This window comes from Bos javanicus, chromosome 23 (assembly GCF_032452875.1).
Source record: "Bos javanicus breed banteng chromosome 23, ARS-OSU_banteng_1.0, whole genome shotgun sequence".
NCBI lineage: Eukaryota > Metazoa > Chordata > Mammalia > Artiodactyla > Bovidae > Bos > Bos javanicus.
In genome coordinates this window covers 32,764,492-32,785,221 of record NC_083890.1, presented here as the reverse complement: position 1 = coordinate 32,785,221, position 20,730 = coordinate 32,764,492, and the positions used below count along the sequence as shown (strand labels likewise).

Sequence of the window (20,730 nt, the reverse complement as noted above, 5' to 3'; positions counted from 1 at the left end):
GCTTCAGCTGACTTGTGGGAGATGTTATTCTCCAAAATGTGATGCTTGTAAATGGATGAAAAGGCCAGCCTGTGCCACCGTGCTGGGATCACTGCCGTGTGTCAGTTACATGGGTGCCTGTTTTGAGATTAGTTTTTAAGACTTAGTCATTAGATTCACACAGGGGACCTTGTAATCACTTAATTACCGGTGTGCTTGCTGTATAATGTCAAAAGATGCCTTGTCATTTTTATTTCATGTTTTGTTCAAGTTTCTCTGTGACTGTGTCCCAAATGAAATACCCTTCAAGAACAAAGTATTTCTTCTGTGATGGGAGCCTGTTTCTGGGAGAAATAAGATACAAGCTCTGGTTGATGAGCAGAGAGAAAGGGCCAGGAAATGAGGGCAGAGCAAAGGGGATGGGAACAAGAGGAGGGGGAAGAGAATGAGAAGCTGGGGTTGGGTGTGGTGGGCATAGCGGTGGCCACAGAAGAGAGGAGAAGTTGAAGGGAGGGCTGGGCAACAGTCCAGGAGATGCACAGATAAGCTGAGAGAGACACATGTAGAATCAGGTAGACAGATCCAAACAGAGACACACAGAGATTAACCCACGATCAGAGAGAGGCCCTGGTCTACTGGTCTGGACAGACAGTTAAGAGTGGTCCTTGTTCGTATGTTATGCAATCATCCATCATCTTATTGATGACACTTTTACCTGTTTGCTTCTTTCTGGCTTTAAAGATCTATAACTCATCTGTGTTTGCATATGTGCAGACTCTTGAGGAAGCCGGCTCTTAGGTGAGATTTGAGAGCCTGTATAAGTAATTAGCATAATCTCTGGGGCCAGACCATCTGTTTGAATCCAAGCCTTGCCACCTACTTGCTTGGTGACTCGGGCAAGTAACATAATCTCTGTATCTCAGTTTCTTCTTAAAATGGAGTTAATAATAGTGTTTACTGCATTGGTTGCTGTGAGGGTTAAAGGAGATGATGTATGGAAACCCGTGGGACCATGGTACCCCACAAGTATCGGCTGGTATTACTACTGTACTTGTAAAATGATCCTGGATGTTGTGGCACCAATTTTCCTCTGATGGCCTGTTCACAGAGGTTAGTATGCTCTTCTGGCTACTGAAGAGGCTTCATGTTCCCATCTGGGGCTTTTGGCACTGACCCTTATTGCCATCTGAGGAGAGAGTGAAAAGGTAGTCATATGCTGTGAATAAAGAGTTTCAGCCTCTAGTCCAGCTCTGGTATGGACTACCTATGAGACAATTTCTTTGGATCTTCTCTCAGATTATGGTCTTTCACTAGGTGATTGATATTGAGTCCTTTCTGGTGTATGAGTTTTATGATTTGGCTATTATTTTACTTCTATGCAAAAGTTTTGTGGACTTAAGATTCTTGAAAAGATCAGAGATTGATTATACAAGAACCACTGGAATGAAGAAGTGTGTGTGCTGCAGTATACTGTCGACCCTTGAGCAACATGAGTTGAGCTACACATTATATGCAGATATTTTTTAGTAATAAATACTGCAGTACTTACTAGACAGTCCGTGGTTGGTTGAATCCTCAGATGCAGCCAAACTATAGATGCGAAGGGCCCACTCCACTATAAGCTATATGCAGACTAACCCCTGAGTTGGTCAAGGGTTAACCATAGATAGATAAAAGGAAAGGATGAAAAGTCTGACTTCCTGTAGACATGCTGGTCATCATGACTTTTGACATTATTTCCATTTTTAAACCTTTTCTGCTAGAGGGGGAGCAGAGTTTGAAAAGGTGCTACATCAAGATGTGCTGTGGAATGGAATATTATTCAGTTATAAAAAGAATGAAATATTGCTATGTTATAGCCACACGGATGGACCTTCAGTTCAGTTTAGTTGTTCAGTCGTGTCTGACTCTTTGCGACCCTGTGGACTGTAGCACGCCAGGCCTCGCTGTTCATCACCAACTCCTGGAGTTTACTCAAACTCATGTCCATTGAGTCGGTGATGTCATCCAACCATCTCATCCTCTGTCGTCCCCTTCTCCTTCCGCCTTCAATCTTTCCCAGCGTCAAGGTCTTGTCAAATGAGTCAGTGCTTTGCTTCAGGTGGCCAAAGTATTAGAATTTCGGCTTCAGCATCAGTCCTTCCAATGAATATTCAGGACTGATTTTCTTTAGGATGGACTGGCTGGATCCCCTTGCTGTCCAAGGGACTCTCAACAGTCTTCTTCAACACCACAGTTCAAAAGCATCAATTCTTTGGTGCTCAGCTTTGTTTATAGTCCAACTCTCACATCCATACATGACTACTGGAAAAACCATATCTTTGACTAGACAGACCTTTGTTGGCAAAGTAGTCTCTCTGTTTTTTAATATGCTGTCTAGGTTGGTCATACTTTTCTTCCAAGAAGCAAGTGTCTTTTAATTTCATGGCTGCAGTCACCATCTGCAGTGATTTTGGAGCCCCTCCAAAATAAAGTCTGTCACTGTTTCCTTTGTTTCCCCGTCTATTTGCCATGAAGTGATGGGAACTGATGCCATGATCTTCGTTTTCTGAATGTTGAGCTTTAAGCCACCTTTTTCACTCTCCTCTTTCACTTTCATCAAGAGGCTCTTTAGTTCTTCGCTTTCTGCCATAAGTGTGGTATTATCTGTATATCTGAGGCTATTGATATTTCTCTCGGCAATCTTGATTCCAGTTGGTGCTTCATCCAGTCCAGCATTTCTCATTATGTACTCTGCATATAAATTAAGTAAGCAGGGTAACAATATACAGCCGTCAATACTCCTTTCCCAATTTGGAACCAGTCTGTTGTTCCACGTCCAGTTCTAACTGTTGCTTCTTGACCTGCATACAGATTTCTTAGGAGGCAGGTTAGGTGGTCTGGTATTCCCATCTCCTGAAGAATTTTCTACAGTTTCTTGTGATCCACACAGTCAAAGGCTTTGGCATATTATGCTTAGTGAAATAAGACAGAAAAATGATACCACTTGGATGTGGAATCTAAAAAATTATATAAATGACAGTATATGCAAAACAGAAACAAATTCACAGATGCAGAATGCAAATTTGTGGTTACCAATGGGGAGAGGGGAGAGGGGAGGGGCAAACTAGGGGTATGGGATTAGCATATACAAACTACAGTATGTAAAATAAATAAGCAACAAGGATATACTGTAGAGTACAGGGAGTTATACTTACTATCCTGTGGTGGTCTATAATGGAGTAGAATCTGCAAAAATTCTGAGTCACTGTGCTATGTACCTGAAACTAACACAATCTTGTAAATCAACTGAACTTCAATGAAAAAAGATGAACTGTGGGGCAGGGTCTTAGTTCACAGAAGGTAAATTTTCATCCTTTAAAGCTGAGTCCTGATCTTGCAATTTAGCACAGGTAACCTGTTTGTTCGACCTAAGCGAGTGACTACACTGACTATGCCTGTCTTTGGCGCCTTTTATCTCCCTATTACTGTCCCAGCTTCTTCCAACTGTCAGATGTTCACCACGGAACCCTGTGTGTCTCAGTCAACAAAACTGCCTCTTGCCCTTTCCCTAAGGCAGCTAAACTCTTCTTCCTGCTTTCCTTCCTGGGTAGTGATGCCAGTGTGGATGACTGAAAAAACGTAGCTCTCCAGGTCATTCTTGGATTTGAAAAGAGAATTCCTTTAAACTTCGAACTTTGAGGAAGATAGTGTTTGAGCTGGGAGCTTTGAGAGTCTCCTCCCAGTCACAGGCCGCCCGCTGGGCTGTACCTTTCTACCTCAAATCTAAGTAAATTGCCAGGGTCTAGAGTACCCAAAGGCAGGATTGGGTTGGAATGTGTAAAGGTAGCCTAGTGGTGAAGAACATAGGTGAGCTGACTGACAAAGCTAGGTAGGAATCCTATTTTTGCCCTTGGATACATCAGAGTCTCAGTTTGTTTGTCTGAAAAATGGGGGAAATAGTGACAAAGAATATAGTCATTGAGAGGATTAAATGTATTAATGTATCAGAGGATGTTTGCTCATTTATGGCACATAGGGAATGCTTGTATATAGTTGCAATGACTCAGGGCTATCTTCCTGAGCACGTGACCTGTACAGTTGCACAAGGCATCCTTCTCAGGGGGGCCCTGTGTTGGGGTTAGTGCTTTCTGTCCCTGTCTTAAAATTCTTCATAATTTTGAACAAGGGCCCTGAAGTTACGTATCCAGTCCTGCTACTCCTGGGCTACCTTTGACCTCTGCTCACTCATCTGGTCCCACTTGTTACACACCTCTCCCCTTTCTATTGCTTGTTTTCTCGGGCCTTAGTTAAAAGAAAGGATCTTTTCTTTGGGAAAAGAACTGTGGTTCACAGCCTCTGGAATATTCAGATACAGATATCTTTTGTTGCCTCCACTTTTAGAAGTCACTGATTAAAGGTCTTTTAGAGCACATCCCCTCTAAAGTCAAATGGCAAAAATTACCCCAGGTAGACAAGAACCCTGTGAAGACGTGTGATTGAAGACATTTGGGTGGAAGGTCTTGCAGTGTGCCCTGTCCCTCCCCCTCTGCCTTCCCCGTGCTCATTATCAGACTCTCTCAGCCACTGTCGGGCTGTGTCCCTTTGTCATCTTTCTCACAGAGGGTCCTGACTTGAGTTACTCCCCATAATGGTGACCTATGATTATTCAAAGCAGTTTTCTAGAAAATATACCATTTCTGTTGGAGTTGGGAGACTAGAGAGAGGCACAGAGCAGCCCACAGGCATACCCATGGATTCACCTTCTGTGTGTGGATGAACAGGATAAGCCTTGGCTTGAATCTAGATAAACCCTGTAACAACTTGGTCCTCAGGTTCCCTGACTTATGGTCTCTAAGTGTGGTTGCTCAGTTGCATCTGACCCTTTGCAACCCCATGAACTGTAGCCCACCAGGCTCTACTGTCCATGAAATTCTTCAGGCAAGAATACTGGAGTGGATTGCCATTCCCTTCTCCAGAGTATTTTCCAAACCAAGGGATCAAACTCAGGTCTCCCACAATGCAGGAAGATTCTTTACCATCTGAGCCGACAGGGAAGCCAGTTTTGTCCAAATCTAGCATTCTTAGACTAGCACATGTGTGTTAGTCACTAAATATCAACTTCGGGACAGGGGAGTTCTTTGGAAAATCAAAGACAGGTCTCCCATCAGAACTTGAGAAGTATTGGGATCCGCTTGCTTTCTTTCTGGCAAAGACACCCCCAGGCCTGCCTGGACCTCTGGGTTGCAGAGCAGCACATTTGGATACTAAAAGTGGTGGGTGGCCAGGGAGCTCTGCTCCAGGTGTGAACTAGGAGTTCAGACTATTCCCAGCCTTAGTATTCTCTAGGGCCCCTGCTGGGCAAGAGGGGCCTATGGGTATACGGGACCCCATTGGCTATCTGTATGTTCTTAGCTGAGAATTGGAATGGAAACTTCCATAAATGTGCTCTCTAGGACTGAGACAGGCATAGCAGAAAAGGAGTCAGGGTTGACTTCTTGGGACAATAGCCTGTTTTGCTGCCTGTGTGTCATGTAAATGTTATCAGCTAGTGGACAGAGAACAGAAAGCAAGTGGGCAACCTCGGGTGGCAGTTGTATTTTGGAAAGCATGAATGAGTACTTGGCTTTTTCATTAAGTTTGCTGTTGAGATAGTGGGGCTCCTCCTATGCATGACATCTATATTTTAGTATCTCTGAGCCCTGTCTTGCTTCCTCAACTGGAGTAATCTGTGGCTCTTTTGGGCTGCTGATTGGTTGCTTGTCTTGAGATTTGGCAACTGATCTGTTCAATACAGCCCTTCATTCAGTGATTCTTAGGGTAAAGTTAATACTCCTACAAGGTCAATAATCTGTTCCAGCTCACTTAGTCTTTTGTGAAGCCTCAGGAGCCCCGTATCTAATGGTCTGTGGGTCACACCAAAGCCCACCAGCCCACTTTCTGGTATTGATACTGATGCTGCCACTTCTATCTTACAGGTGCTCACGTCATGCCGTGCCTTCCTCGTCACAGCACGAATCCCCACCAAGGTGAGTGTTGATGAGTTTCCTCCTTCCAACACACGTACACAGCCCAACACAACACACACTCGCTTCTCAGTTGCGTAGACTTACGATTTAGGCCAGTATGTCCAGAGTTCTCTTTGCACAACCTTATTTTCCTTCCTTCTCCCCAGAAAGCGCCTGCATATCTCCTTTGTCCCCCTGTGTAGAGCATCCAAGAAAAGCAGCAAAGCATTTCATGCTCTGTATCCTCAGGGCTGGTGAATTTCAATGATTTTCCTCTCAACTGGGGCAGGGTTTATACTTTCTTCAAGTCTGGTTCTTATTTCCTTGGGTCTAATAATGGCCCAATTTTCTAAGGCTTTGACAGGTGGGGAATAACCATCCTAACTCATAAAGAGTATATGACCGGAAATGTAGCCATCCAGTCCTCCTCCATGGTGGAGGACTCTGATGTGGCCTCTAAAAAATAAGTAAAAATATAGTTTTAGAGGTGTTGCCTCTAGAAAATAACACGATACCACTTCGTTCTTTAAAAAAGACTAACATCTTCCATAAGATGTCCCTCATTATAGGGTGCAAATTAACATTTGAACTGATAACTGGTGAATTAGGCACCACAATCGCTTCTTTTATTTCCTTTATGGTCACAGAAGGGTTTTGGCCTGTTTTATAGGATATGAACTGAATGGTAACAAGAAATTGGGATTTTTTTTTCCCCTAAAAAGATAATGATAGCTACATTTATTGAATATTGTTTTAGTAAATAAGATGATCTCCCTAAAAATAAGTTATGAAAGCCATATGGTAGGTCTCATTATTCTTCTTGTCTTACAGATGAGGAAACTGAGGCACAGGGAGGGACGGTGGCTTGCCTGAGGTCAGGCTTACACCAGTTAGTGACAGATACATGGTTCTCATCAAAGCATAGGAGCAGGGACTTTACATCCCTAAAAGTACCTTGTTATCACCAGAATTTAGTTAGTTATCTATCAAGTATATTTTAAGTACATTATCTCACTCAATTCTCACAGTAGTCTTGTAGGTGAGCTATTAGAAAAGAGCTCAAAAACTACAGAGCTGGCTTATCTGAGTATTTGCAAGTAATGAATGGGAAAAGATTTAGACTCTTTAGCCTCCTCTTTTCCGGAGAAGGCAATGCCACCCCACTCCAGTACTCTTGCCTGGAAAATCCCATGGATGGAGGAGCCTGGAAGGCTGAAGTCCATGGGGTCGCTGAGGGTCGGACACGACTGAGCGACTTCACTTTCACTTTTCACTTTCATGCATGGAGAAGGAAATGGCAACCCACTCCACTGTTCTTGCCTGGAGAATCCCAGGGACGGGGGAGCCTGGTGGGCTGCCGTCTATGGGGTCACACAGAGTCGGACACGACTGAAGCAACTTAGTAGTAGTAGTAGCCTCCTCTTTTCACCTTTCTACTGAGCTGAACTTGCCTCACTTGCCAACAAACCCAGGAAGATGGGGAAGGGTTGGAAGATGCTTTCAGCCTCATTGAACTATGATGTTTGGGTTGCATCATGTTTCTAGTCCTTTCTTCTTAAAATTCAATATTTAGCCACTGTCTTGTGAATACTTTCTTATGTGCTGGACATGGTGCTGTCATGAAGTGGACCTTGTAGGACTGACTAATGATTTGCATGATTTTCGCTGAATTTTGAGAAGGTGCCAACCCAGAGTTTGCTAATCAAAGGCTGTGGCTACCTGATATCTTTTTTCTTTCTAATCATGCAAATGTTAAATTTTACACAGTTTCTCTAAGGAATGAGACTTTATATTATCCCACCCCTTTTGATAATACAGAGTGAGGCTTTATGTTTATAATGTGTTATAAATGAAATCAGTTATTATGTAAATGATTTTAGACTAAATTACCTGTATGCTAAAGTACCTGAAGGCAGGATATAAGGAAGTGAGTTAACCATTATTGTACTGGTGAAAAATTAATTAAGGAAGGAAAATAGTCAAGCAGTCTATTGACTGGAAGGCTCCTAAATGATATGTTTACCCTAATTAAAAATGTTATCACCTCTTGAAGAGTCACGTGTCTCCCTTCTGTTGCCCCCTCCTTGCTCTGCTCTTGAGCAAATGGCCACTTTCATCCCATGATACATATAACATTCACACCAGCCTGGCTAGGGCAGTTTGGACATCGGTTCTGATTTCTGATATTGTCAGCATCACAAAGAAAGAAAGGCAGACCTTCTCTCAGAATGACCCGTGGGCAGGCTGCCCTGGAGAGAATGCTGGTTTTCATGTGTCACAGCACACCTTGGTTAAGAAGTAGAGCCAGTGTCAATGACATTCATTTTTCTGGGGAAATAATTATATTCAGAACAGTAGTGTACAACCACCTCTGGTTTTCGCACAGGCTTCTCTTTTCTTCGGGGCTGATTAATTAAACATTTTCTTTTCTCTTTTTATAGTCAAATGTACCTCATACGCAGTCAAATGTGCAAAATAGAAACGTGCAACTCTGTGATTAATCACCGAGCAGAGACCTCTGCAGCCACATGAAGATGAAAAAATAGAACTTTGCCATTCCCCCCAGAAGGCCCCAACTCTGCTTAGGGGGATGGGGAGTGGGTTATTGTCAGGGGAGGGTCCGCAGGAAAGCTGGGTTGGAAGATGACCCCATGTCAACCAGGCAGTGGAAGGGGTCTCCCACTGGTCAGAGGTTTACTAGTTGACAAGAGCACAGTGCATCTGGGGAGCTGGGTTGTGGGCCCAGGACTGAGGAGGAGGCTGTGGAGGAAGGGAAACTGGCCAGAAAGATGGGCAGTCATGACACAGGTCACTGCGTGCAGAATAGTGGGAGTTCCCGGAGGAGCGAGAGAGCTGTTGATAGCCTGGACCCATTCCTTCCTCATACCTAACCGATTCCTAGTGTCTGTGGCTCTCTCAAAGATGCCCCAGGTCTCCTGCAGCACGCCTGTGTCTCCGCTTCCTCACTAGTCCCCCTGCCTGCTTCTGCTCAGTGGTGGTCTTTAAGCTATCTTCAGGGTGGCCTGGAGTCAGGGGAGGGTCAGTGACAGGGGTTGAGAGCACAGGTCTATTAAAAAGAGCCGTGGGTGAGATTAGAGAGAATGCCTTGGACCTGGTTATAACATCAGTCAGTGTGTCTCAGGGACTCCCTTCCTCACCATTCATTGATTGTTAAGATCAATAACCCTTGATTGTTATGATCAATAACAGACTCAGCCTGTCCTCCCTTCCTCATCCCCAAAACTGCAGAGTCTGCTTCCCATTTCAGCCTTGCCCTCATTCTCTGAATCCTTCTGTGCCTTTGCAGATTCTTTTTCTTCTGCCTGGATTTCCTTTTTCCGTTTTTCTTTGTTGGACACACTTGAAGTCATTCTTCAGGGCCTAGCTGGAATGTCTCAGTGCTTTCCTGGCTCCCTGGCACTTGGCTTATTCCAGGGACAGCCCTGAGGGGCAGGAGAAGCATCTTAACTGACCTCCAGCTGACCTCTCCCAGCCAGACTGACCACAGCTGCCCATGCCAGCCCCGGTGATGCTGACTGCTGCCAGCTGTATCTTTGTAGCTGCTAGGTTGTAAGAGAGTGCAGGTCCTCCCAGACACCTGTCCCCACCAGTTGAATGAGATGCCCACTAAGAGTCAGTGGTTTGTTTCCAAACCTATTCACAGCAGTTACAATTACAGTTTTAAATTAAAGAAATATATATTTCACATTATCAATGAAATAGGCTGTAAAAAGAGAGAGCATCTATGAAGTATTGAATGTTGATCAAGTAATTCACTTAAAATATTACTGTCATGTTAAGGACCAGGCATCTGTTAAAAGCCAGGGGCATGGGGAATATAACAACATAGAGAACTTATACCCTCATATTGCTTTCCCAGTGTCTTCAAGTTCTCAGTCCATTTTAAAGAGCTTACATTCAAAGTTGGGTGCTCTGCAGTTATGAGCGTGGCCCACAAAGGAAATGCCTTTGAAGGCCAACCCAAGGGGCTTAACTCAAAGAAGAAACTTTGGCACTATGTCCAAGGCTGGCAAATAAAAATATGTTTATACGATTTAATTTGAAATAAACGGGAAGGTAGAGATACACTTTATTTAGAAACGAATTCCTGCTTTAAATGAGTTTTCAAACCTCACCAAGTATTGATCTTGATAACAATAGGGAAGAAGACATCCACTCGAATTGAATGTTTAAGAGGTGCCTCCAAGACTGCATTTAACTCTGGGAGGACGAGATAAATGTGTCATTTCTCTTGCCCATCTTGGCACATAGTAGGCCTTCTGTAACTATCTGTTGGCTCAATGATGTGAATGATGAAGCAATGAATTTATCTTTCTACTTCCAGCCCTCATCTTCATACTTCAAAGCATTTAACTGGAGATTCACGGGTCCTCTGTTCTAAAATTGATCCTACCAAACGTATAAAGGTACAGCATAGCACCAGCAGGCAGAGCTATGGGTCCTATGGGTTTGGCTCTAGATGGGTTCTTTCCCCATTACTTTTCTGGTTTTAAACCTAGAGAGTGAAATAAACTTATCCAGCTCAGTTCTGCCCATTGTCTTTAGTCCTCGGTTCTGTGACTGTTTGCTGTACTCAGATGAAACACTGAAAAACTGGGAGAAAGATTAGTGGCCGTTTTCCAGGAAAAACAGGCAGAGAGTGAGAGACTGGAGATATTTTGAAGAAAAAGAAATGCTGATTATAGGAGAAGCGAGGAAGGAGCATGTGCTATTAAAATAGAAAGGAAATAAATCATAATTTATGCATATACAGGGACAGAAGACTTTTATTTATTAATAACTGTGTTTCATTGGAGCACAGATTAAAATTCCTAAATACTGTGTTTTCCTAAATCCATTTAAAATAGACACTTTAATGAAAGACAGTGGAAAGAATGATGACTCCAATAAGTGGTCAGAATGTAACCCAAAGGGGTAAGGGTTTAGAAAGAAGGGAAAACCAAAAGACACAGGATGAAAACCAGTGTCTTTATCCTGATCTGATTTGCTGAAGCAACGTCTGAAATAAGAGAAAAAAGTCTATTTAGATGGCTCCCTTCATACAGTCATTCCTCAGTAAATAAATAATGGAGTAGAAGTACAGAAACTTTCCATGGGGTTTGTCCTTGGATGAAATTTTAAAAAGTCAGACTTGGCATTTCCTTTTGGCCCTTTAGGAAAGTTACTAATGCTTTTTTTGAAATATGATAGGTCAAAGGTCATGTCATATTGAATGAATGGGGATATTAAATCAGCCTACCTTCAGAAGATGTCCAATATTTTGTTTGCACTTGGACTATTTCTAATTGTAGCATTTTTCCTTTGAATTATAGGTTTTAACACCCTTATTACAGGTCTGTCTTTCCTCCCCCTCCCTCAATTGCAGCTCGAGGTAACCTTCAGCTACTTGGAGATTCACGGTGTCATCTGCAGCAAGCCGGCTCAGGTGGGTATGAACAACCTGTTTGTCATTATTCCAAGGTCAGAACCTTTCTTGAGTTTCTGAAACCAGATAATACCTTCTGTTTGGTTCACTAATGAAAGTTTCTTGAGATAATGTGGAAAAACAAGATAAGGGAAAATGGAGTTTTGAATGAGAGACTGAACAGGGGCTGGGTGGGCAGGGGTCAGGAGTTCGTGATAAAGGAAGCAGTTTGTTCTCCTTACTATGGAAAGACCTAATGAGCTCTTATGTTACCTGGCAATGTAGATGTGAGAGTACTGTTCCTTAGAAATGTACAAGTTTTAGCACTAAAATTTCATAGCTATTCTACAATACTATGTAAGATCTTTCTGGGAATAGAGTGATTAAGAGAATTTTTTGATATTAATAAAATATAGATTTTAAAGGACAACTTTATTGAACTGTAACATGCAGTCGACTAAAGTGTGCAGCTTGATAAGCTGTGACATGTGGAGCCATGAAACAATGACCACAATCAAGATCCTGAACATATTCATCACTCCCATGCATCACTCTCACGCATCTTAGTAAACATTTCCTCTTGCCCCTCCTCATCTGTAATCACCTATAGGCATCTGCTCTCAGCCACTAATTTCTGAAATTTTATCTGAGTAGAATCATAGTGTGTGTGCTTCCTTTTAGCCAGTGTATTTATTTGGAGAATGATTGATTTTGTTGCATATCTCAATAGTTCGTTCCTTTTTATTGCTGAGTAGTGTTCCTTTGTATGACTGTATCACAGTTTATCATCCCTTGATGGACATTTGGGTTGTTTTAGCTTTTGGCTGACAAGCAAAGGTGCAGTGGACATTTACTTACAAATCATTGATTGGACATTGGCTTTTAGTTCATGTGGGTAAATATCTAGGAGTGGAATGGCTGAATTGTATGGTAGGTGTCTGTTATCTGCAGGCTACTGTCCATGGGGTCACAAAGAGTCGGACACAACTGAGCGATTTCACTTCACTTCAAACTGTTTTCCAAAGTGGTTGTACCATTTTACATCACCACCAGCACTGTGTAAGAGTTCCAGTTCCTTCATATCCTCCATAATACTGGTATGATCAGTGCTTTAAATTTTAGCCATTTTAATAAATTTGTAGTTTTTAAAATTTGTATTTTCCTAGTGACTAAAGATATTGAATGTTTTATCTGTTTATTTGCTGTCATGTATCTTTGTTCAAGTGTTGGTTCAAATCTTTTGCCATTTTAAAAATTAAGTTCTTGTTCTTTTACTGGTTCTTTGTATATTTTGGATACAAATCCTTTATCAGACATATGATTTGTACATATTTTCTCTTGGTGTGTGGCTGGTTTTTTCATTTTCTTTACAGTGCTTTCCAAAGAGCGGAATTTAAAAATTTTGATGAAGTTCAGTTTGTCTGTTTTCTTTCGGGGATCATGCTGACATCATATTGAATAAATTCTTGATTAACTTAAGGTCACAGATGCTCCATATCTTCTCAGGTGTTTTATAGCTCTAAGTTATACATTTAGGTCTATGATCCATTTTGAAATATTAATAATTTCTGTATATAAAGCAATATGTGGATCAATTTTTTAATATATATATTTCTACTTGTTCCAGTAATGTCTGTTTGAAACTGTCATTTCCCCACTGAACTTTGACTTTTGTTGAAGATCAACTGTACACGTAAATGTTGCTCTTTTTCTGGTCCTTGGTCCCTTTCATCCTGTCCGTCTGGTCTATTTGTATGATCGTGCATTGTCCTTATGTTGATCTTACATTGTCTTGATTACTGTGGCTGTTATAGCAAGAATCGAAATCAGATAGTGTTAGTCCTCCAATTTTGTTCTTTTTCAAAGTTGTTTTAGTGATTCTATGTTCTTTGCATTCCGTATGAATTTTAGACTCAGCTCAGTTTCTCTACAAAAAGGCCTGCTGAGATTTTGATTGGGATTATATTGTATCTATAAATCAGTTTGGAGAGAACTGATGTCTTAATAAAATGGAATCTCTGATCCAAGAAAATTATTTCCCAAAGGTGTTAGGTCTTTTAAAATTTATCTTGGTAGTATTTTGTTGTAGCTTTCAGTATACAAGTCTTATATATCTTTGTCAAATTTACTGATATAAAGTTGTTCATAGTATCCACTTGTTAGCATTTAATTATCTGTAGATTGTCTTTCGTGATGTTGATGATTTGGTTCTTCTCTCTTTTCTTTTCCATATCAATCTGGTTAGAGGTTTATCAACTCTTTTGATCTTCTCAAGGAACTTGCTTTTTGGTTGTATTCACTTTTCTCTATTGACTTCATTGATTGTTTTATATTCCATTGATTCTTACTCTGATGTTTTTATTTCCTTCTATTAAAAAAAAAAAAAACTCTAAAGAAAATGTGTATGTGTGTGTGTGTAGTTTGTTGATAACGTTCCTAAAAGAAATTGTCGAAATTGTCACTTTATGTTGATTGAGATTGCATACAAATCCTTGGAACATTTCCATAGTTCATCTTAAAGCAATGTTTTATCCTATCTGTTTATCATTCTCCAGGAACTGAAGTTTGGAAGGAAAATTATAGCTCCATATGTTTGCCCAAATGGGCAAACATATGCAGGAGTGATCACTCATGAATGATGACATAACCAGGGCCTTCCTGATGGTCTTAATTCAGGAATGTTTATGTTTATGATTTTGGGGTTGTGATGGGAACAGAAGGGTGGTATTGAAATGTCAATGCCAAGGTTATATTCAGAATATGATTAGACTGTGCTATTTAATTATGAGAAAGGATGTTAATACAGCAAGACCAATTTTTGCATGTGGCTGCTGAAACTGATCTTACCACACTTACGGTGCTGTGCCTTCAGTATGTCCAGCATTCAGAGGAATGAGGGTTAAGGCAATCTGCCTCAGTCCCATGGAGCTGTTCTGTCACTGTAAGTACCACAACAGCAGCTCTACAACGTCACTTCAGTGACTGTATGCATGGTGTGGACCTTGAAAATAAAATCACTATATAGTGAAACAGTGGCTCTGTTTTCACAAAGGAGCCAGCAATCCAGACACTGGCAATATGAGTCATTTAGTGGGATTCAAAATTTGATGTTTTAAAATTGCCTGTGGTGCTTTTTAAAAATACCGATGCCTCAGCTATTGGGTGTAAGACAGGCTACAAGGATGTGTTGTACAGCACAGGGAATATAGCCCATATTTTCCAGTAACTATAAGTGGAGTGTAACCTTTAAAATTTGTATAAAAATGAAAAAGATGTACCTCCAGCAGCCCTACTCCCTCCTCTGCCACATACACACACTCTCACACATATTCACTCACGACAGTTAGGATTCCATATGTCTGAGGTGGGCATTGGTTCTGTTGTGTCCCACAGGTTGACAATGAATAACCCGTGTTACCTCAGGACCGTTGATGTTGCTGGATTTTTTTTTTTTTTCCTGATGTGAAATCATAAGAATGATGGCATCTGCCTGACTACCCTTGAACAGAACATTTTTTTTAGTGTTTTCTGGGATTTATTAACTTTTCTGTCACTGCAATTTTATCATTTAATTATAGTAAATTCTGATAAGATTCAAGGAGACATATGCATTTCATGGTATATTAGTGAGAGTGAGTGAACTTGGTGCTGAGTTTGTGAAATGTGACTTTTACTATTCTTTTCTTCCTTCTTGTGAAAATGTGGGAGAGCGTCATCTTATTTTAGAAGTCCCCACTCCAGTACTCTTGCCTGGAGAATCCCAGGGATGGAGGAGCCTGGTAGGCTGCAGTCCATGGGGTCGCTAAGAGTTGGACACAACTGAGCGACTTCACTTTCACTTTCATGCATTGGAGAAGGAAATGGCAACCCACTCCAGTGTTCTTGCCTGGAGAATCCCGGGAAGGGGGAGCCTGGTGGGCTGCCGTCTATGGGGTCGCACAGAGTCGGACACGACTGAAGCGACTTATCCTTATCCTTGCCATAACACTTTCTGGGGTTCAAGTTTTCTTGCTGTCATGGTCGATAAATAGAGATCAGTGGTTGTATAGTTTCATAGTTCTAGCATTTTTGGACCATTTTTTATACAACTGAAATAGCTGCTAAATTTTTTTCCTTCTTTTTCATTATAAGGTTGTTTGCTGTGTCATAGAATGATTTTGATAAACCACCTATGGCTATTTCCGTTGCAAGAAAAACGCTTCACAGATCTGTTGGCTGGGCTTTAGTAAGAACATTTTTCTTAAAGATTACTCAGGTGGTTCTAAGCAAGAGGCGGAGTGGGGTTAGAAACTTGAGTCTTAAATATTAATAGGATACTAGTGTTCATAGTGCTGACTATTATTTTAAATGTTCATTGGACTCAGGGAATATATTCTGCTAGGTGTCTAAGCAGTAATTGTTTCAAACATTGTTTTAGCTTCAACTGAAGTAGGAGGGCGAGGGATATTTGAGAGGGAGTTCTTTTTTCTGATGAAATGATTTACTGTGTTGGTCTCACCTCTATCACTTTGTTGTCATCTTTACATTATGCAAAGATGGTGACATATTATGCAAGGCTGGATGACTTTTATGTGAGGTTGAATTCAAAGGCCTCAATTCTTCCCACCTGTCACCTTTTTTCCTTCCCTGTCATTCTATTCAATCTTGTACAATTAAGGATGATTAGGTGTTAAGATTAAGTGGAATTTAGAATAAGCTAGTTACTAATTATCCACACCCAAACTGTGAACTGAATAGATGCACTAGATGTGATGAAAGAAGTAGTACATTATAGTGAAAAATATAATTACCTGTTGTGGGAAGGTTAGGGGTGGGGTGTGGAACATAGACAAGGAGGTTGCATCACAAAGTATCTGGCTTTTTAAAACATACGTATGCCCAGATAGGTGTGTATGAAACATCAGCAGCTTTAGCCTTACTCAAGACATATCACTGAAGTGTCATGTAAGTAACTACCTCCATGTACAAGAATACTTGCTGCCTTTTTTGGGATAAATATCTCTTGGACCAACTTCTACAAGACCAATGAAGTCTTTGTCTAGAGAATTTCAAAGGCAGTGCTGTAGTGAAAATTGGGATTAAAAAAGTGCTTTCTATTCAGGGAGCCAACTAACCGTTACAAAGTTGGTATGGATTAAATACTTGTTAACAGATTCCTCTAAGGGTACTTATGAAAAAGTAACATTTAAGGACTTAAATTACTTAAGTCTTTTTTATTTCATTTTGACAAATAAATTCGATTGCTTTTTCTTTTAATATAAGCACTTTGAAATACAGATTATTTTTTTAAAATTCAGCTGATTTTTTTGTTTTTGTTCAGTTGCTAAGTTGTATCCAAATCTTTGCAACCCCGTGGACTGTAGCCCGCCAGGCTCCTCTGTCCATGGGGTTTTCCAGGTCAGAAATACTGGAGTGGATTGTCATTTCCTTTTCCAGGGGATCTTCCTGGACCGGAGATCATTCTTTACCACTCAGCCTCCAGGAAGCTAATTTTAGGACAACCTAAATTCCATGGGCAGAGGAGCCTGGTGGGCTACAGTCCATGGGGTTGTAGAGTTGGATAGGACCGAGCTGCACATACAACCACACACACACAGTGAATCTAAAAGCTTCTTTTAAATCCAGTTGTTTAGTTGCATATTAAGGGTAGAGTTTCCCCATCATATTTTTGTACAAATTAAGTAGCAACAGGGAGTAGATATACAAGGATATTTTGATGCAGTGATCATCAAAGGGATTGCATTTTATATTAATATTTTTGAGATCCAAGATAATGGTATCTTTTTTCCTTTCAAAAGAAGTGACTTGAACAACTTTTTATTTGGAATGTGTTTCTAGTCAGTCTAATGTCTCTCTTGTGACCTACCCTTTCTATCAGGTTGTTTTATTCTTATTTGTAAGCCTAGCTATATGAACTCAGTTTAGCATTTTGGTATAAGTTTTGGACATCTCCAGCAGATAATTATAGAAATGAGTCTTCACCTAGCATGAATTTTATTAACCTGTTCCCTCTGTATAATCCTTTCCAAATATCCTCTCTCAGAAAAGTTGAAGCTTTTATAACACTTGATTTTTCTTTTGTTATCAGGGAAAAGATTTTACCCTTTTACTTAAATATCTCATGATGTCTTGTTTTTAAAGCATGTTTTCGAAAAATGGAACTACCAGCTTGTCCTCTGGTATTCACCGAAGGAGGTATTCTTACTTACACTAGATGGTAGGGATATAACAGACTTTGTAATTTGTAAGTCAAGGTAAAATCTTGGTAAAAGGAGAAGTCACCCACAAATGTGGATATTCACTCTCCATCATTGAGGGGATCTGTTTGAATCTGCAGTTTGGCCCTTAGAGACACTTGCTTCAGTTTCTGGATATTTCTGACAACCACTCTACCCAGACAGTTTGTTGAGTCTTAAAATTAAGAGCATTATTTTAAGAAATTGCTTCTTAAAATCTGGTATTCGATTAGTATATATCAGCATTAACACAGAAGTATCCTGTTATGCAAAGTTTCAATTTCTGTAGTTTCAGTTATCCATGGTTGACCATGGTTGGAAAAATGGAAAAATCTGGAAATAATTCATAAATCTTACATTTCATGCTGTTCTGAGTAGTCTTACATACATGCTGTTCAAGCATGTATGAAATCTTGCACTGCCCTGCCTCATCCCATCCAGGACTTGAATCATCTCTTCATTCAGTGTTGTCACACATTAGTCACATGGTTGCCAGCTAGGTTATCAGACCAACTGTCAAAGTATTTCAGTGCTTGTGTTCAAGTAACCCTTATTTTATAATGGCCCTGAAGCATAAGCATCATAATATTGGCAATTTGGATGTGCCAAAGAGAAGCCAGAGTGCTCCCTTTAAATGAAAAGGTGAAAGTTCTTGACTTAATAAGGAAAGAAAAAAATTATATGCTGAGGATGCTTAGATCCATGGTGAGAACGAATCTTCTATCTGTGAAATTGTGAGGCAAGAAAAAGAAATTTGTGCTATTTTGCTGTTGTATCTCAAATTGCCAAAGTTATAGCCACAGAGTGTGATGACTGCTTAATGAAGATGGAAAAGGCTTTAAAGGAAACCATTGACAAAAAAAAAGAGAATCTAATGAATGAGAGAAAATATTTGCAAATGATATGACTGATAAAAGGTAAATATTGAACATATATAAACAGCTCGTACAGCTCAACATCAAAAAAACAATCTCATTAAAAATTGGGCAGAAGTGAATAGGCGTTTTTCCAAAGAGGAAATGCAGATGGGCAAAGGAAATGCAGATGGGCAAAGGCACATAAAAAGATGCAAAACATTGCTGTCATCAGAGGGATGCAAATCAACACTACAACGAGATACCACCTCACACTTGTCAAAAGGATTGTCATCAGAAAGAATACAAATAACAAATACTGGCGAGGAGGTGGAGAAAAGAGACCCTCAGACATGATCAGTGGGAATGTGAATTGGTGCAATACGGTGGTTCCTCAAAAAACTAAAAGTAGAACTACCATAGGATCCAGGAATTTCACTTCTAGGTATATATCCTAAAAAAACGAAACAATAATTAGGAAAGATCCATGCACCCCAGTGCGCATAGCAGCATTATTTACAATTGCCAAGGAATAGAAGCAACCTAAGTTTCTACCAACAGGTTGAAAGGATAGCAGAGATGTGATGTGTACACACACGTGTACAAGCACGCATAGTACACTACTACTCAGTCATAAAAAAGAAGGGAACCTTGCCATCCGCAGCAACGTGGACGGACTTGGAGGGATCATACTAAGTAAAATAAGGAGGACAAACACTGTGTGGTATCACTTAGGTGTAGAATCTCAAAATTACGGCAAACTAGTAAATATAACAAAAAAGCAGACTCAGATCTGGAGGAGAAATTAATGGTTACTAGTGGGAAGGAGAGGGAAGGAGGAGGCATGGTATATGGGGAGAGGACTAAAAGGGACAAATATTAGGTAGATATATTGTGCAGCGCAAGAGAATATAGCCAATATTTTATTATAACTATAAATGGAGTATAAACATTAAAAGTTGTGAATCACTATCTTATATACTCATAACATATAATATTGTACTTCAACTATGCTTCAATTAAAAAAAAAGATGGAAAAGGCATTAAATTTGTACTTCAACTATGCTTCAATTAAAAAAAAGATGGAAAAGGCATTAAATTTGTACTTCAACTATGCTTCAATTAAAAAAAAGATGGAAAAGGCATTAAATTTGTACAATAAGATGTTTTGAGAGAGACCACATTCACATAACTTTTGTTATAGTCTGTGTGATTCATGGGGTCGCAAAGAGTCGGACACGACTGAGTGACTGAATTGAACTGAACTGATGGTTATAATTGTCTTATTATTATTGTCAATCTCTTAGTGCACCTGATTTATAAATTAAAGTCTATTATGGTTATGTATATATAGGAAAAAATATAGCATATATATAGGCTTCAGTCCTGCCTGCTTTCAGGCTTCCACTGGGGGCCTTGGAACGTTTCCCCAAGAATAAGGGGGGTGGCTACTGTATATAGTTTACACTATTTAAAGTAAATAAATTTAAGGGACTGGCCTCCTCCTTAAGCAGTGTCCCACCCGCTCGTTGCAGATGGTTGTGGAAACTGAGAAGTGCAGCATCTCCATGAAGATGGCGTCGCCCGAGGATGTGAGCGAGGTGCTGGCGCACATCGGCACCAACCTGCGCAAGATCTTCCCCGGCCTCTCCCCAGTGTGAGTTCTCCCGCAACCTGGCCCTCCCTCAGAGTGCAAACAGCCTTCCTCTTGCCCTTCATCGGGTTCCTCTCTCCTGCTTCCTTCATCTTTTAAACGTTACACATCAAAACCCTGGCTCAATCCTGTTTCGTGCCTGAGATTTTCTATGTGACTGTTCTTTAAAGATCTGCAGTGAGGAAGGAGTTTGGTATTCCTTTAACTTCTCCTGCTAAGACTAAAATACAAACTTAAAAAAAATTTTTTGTTGTTGTTTATTGGAATATAATTGCTTTACAATGTTGTGTCAGTTGCTGTACTACCAGGTGAGTCAGCCACATGTATACATATGTCTCTTCCTCTTGGGTCTCCCTCTAGGTCATCACGGAGCACACAGTCTGAGACTTACCCTAGTATGAATTTTACACACAGCTATTAGCAGAATGTCTGGGGCTGAACGCTGTATAGGGAGGCATCAAGTATCACATTAATGAAGAGTTTTATTTTCTTCATTTTCCCTATTTTTTTTTCTGTTCAGTGAGAGGAAACTTACAAACAAAACTGAACGTCAAACATAGCCTCTTTTATTTTCCCCTCACTTTTCTGAAATACA

General features: G+C 40.5%; 1 protein-coding gene across 7 annotated transcripts in view; it reads left to right on the top strand.

Annotated features, from left to right (window-relative positions):
* The window catches only part of CARMIL1 (capping protein regulator and myosin 1 linker 1), a 307,561-nt gene that overhangs the window by 125,012 nt on the left and 161,819 nt on the right, over positions 1-20,730 (top strand). For 5 of the 7 annotated variants that reach the window (XM_061399266.1, XM_061399264.1, XM_061399258.1 and 2 more), the window contains exons 3-5: positions 5,937-5,987; positions 11,353-11,412; positions 20,017-20,138. In XM_061399266.1, the coding sequence (XP_061255250.1) occupies positions 20,017-20,138 (122 nt within the window). In that variant the 5' untranslated portion in view covers positions 5,937-5,987; positions 11,353-11,412. Of the gene's footprint in view, positions 1-5,936; positions 5,988-11,299; positions 11,413-20,016; positions 20,139-20,730 lie in introns of all 7 variants that reach the window. The other 2 variants (XM_061399263.1, XM_061399262.1) reach the window with 1 other exon arrangement.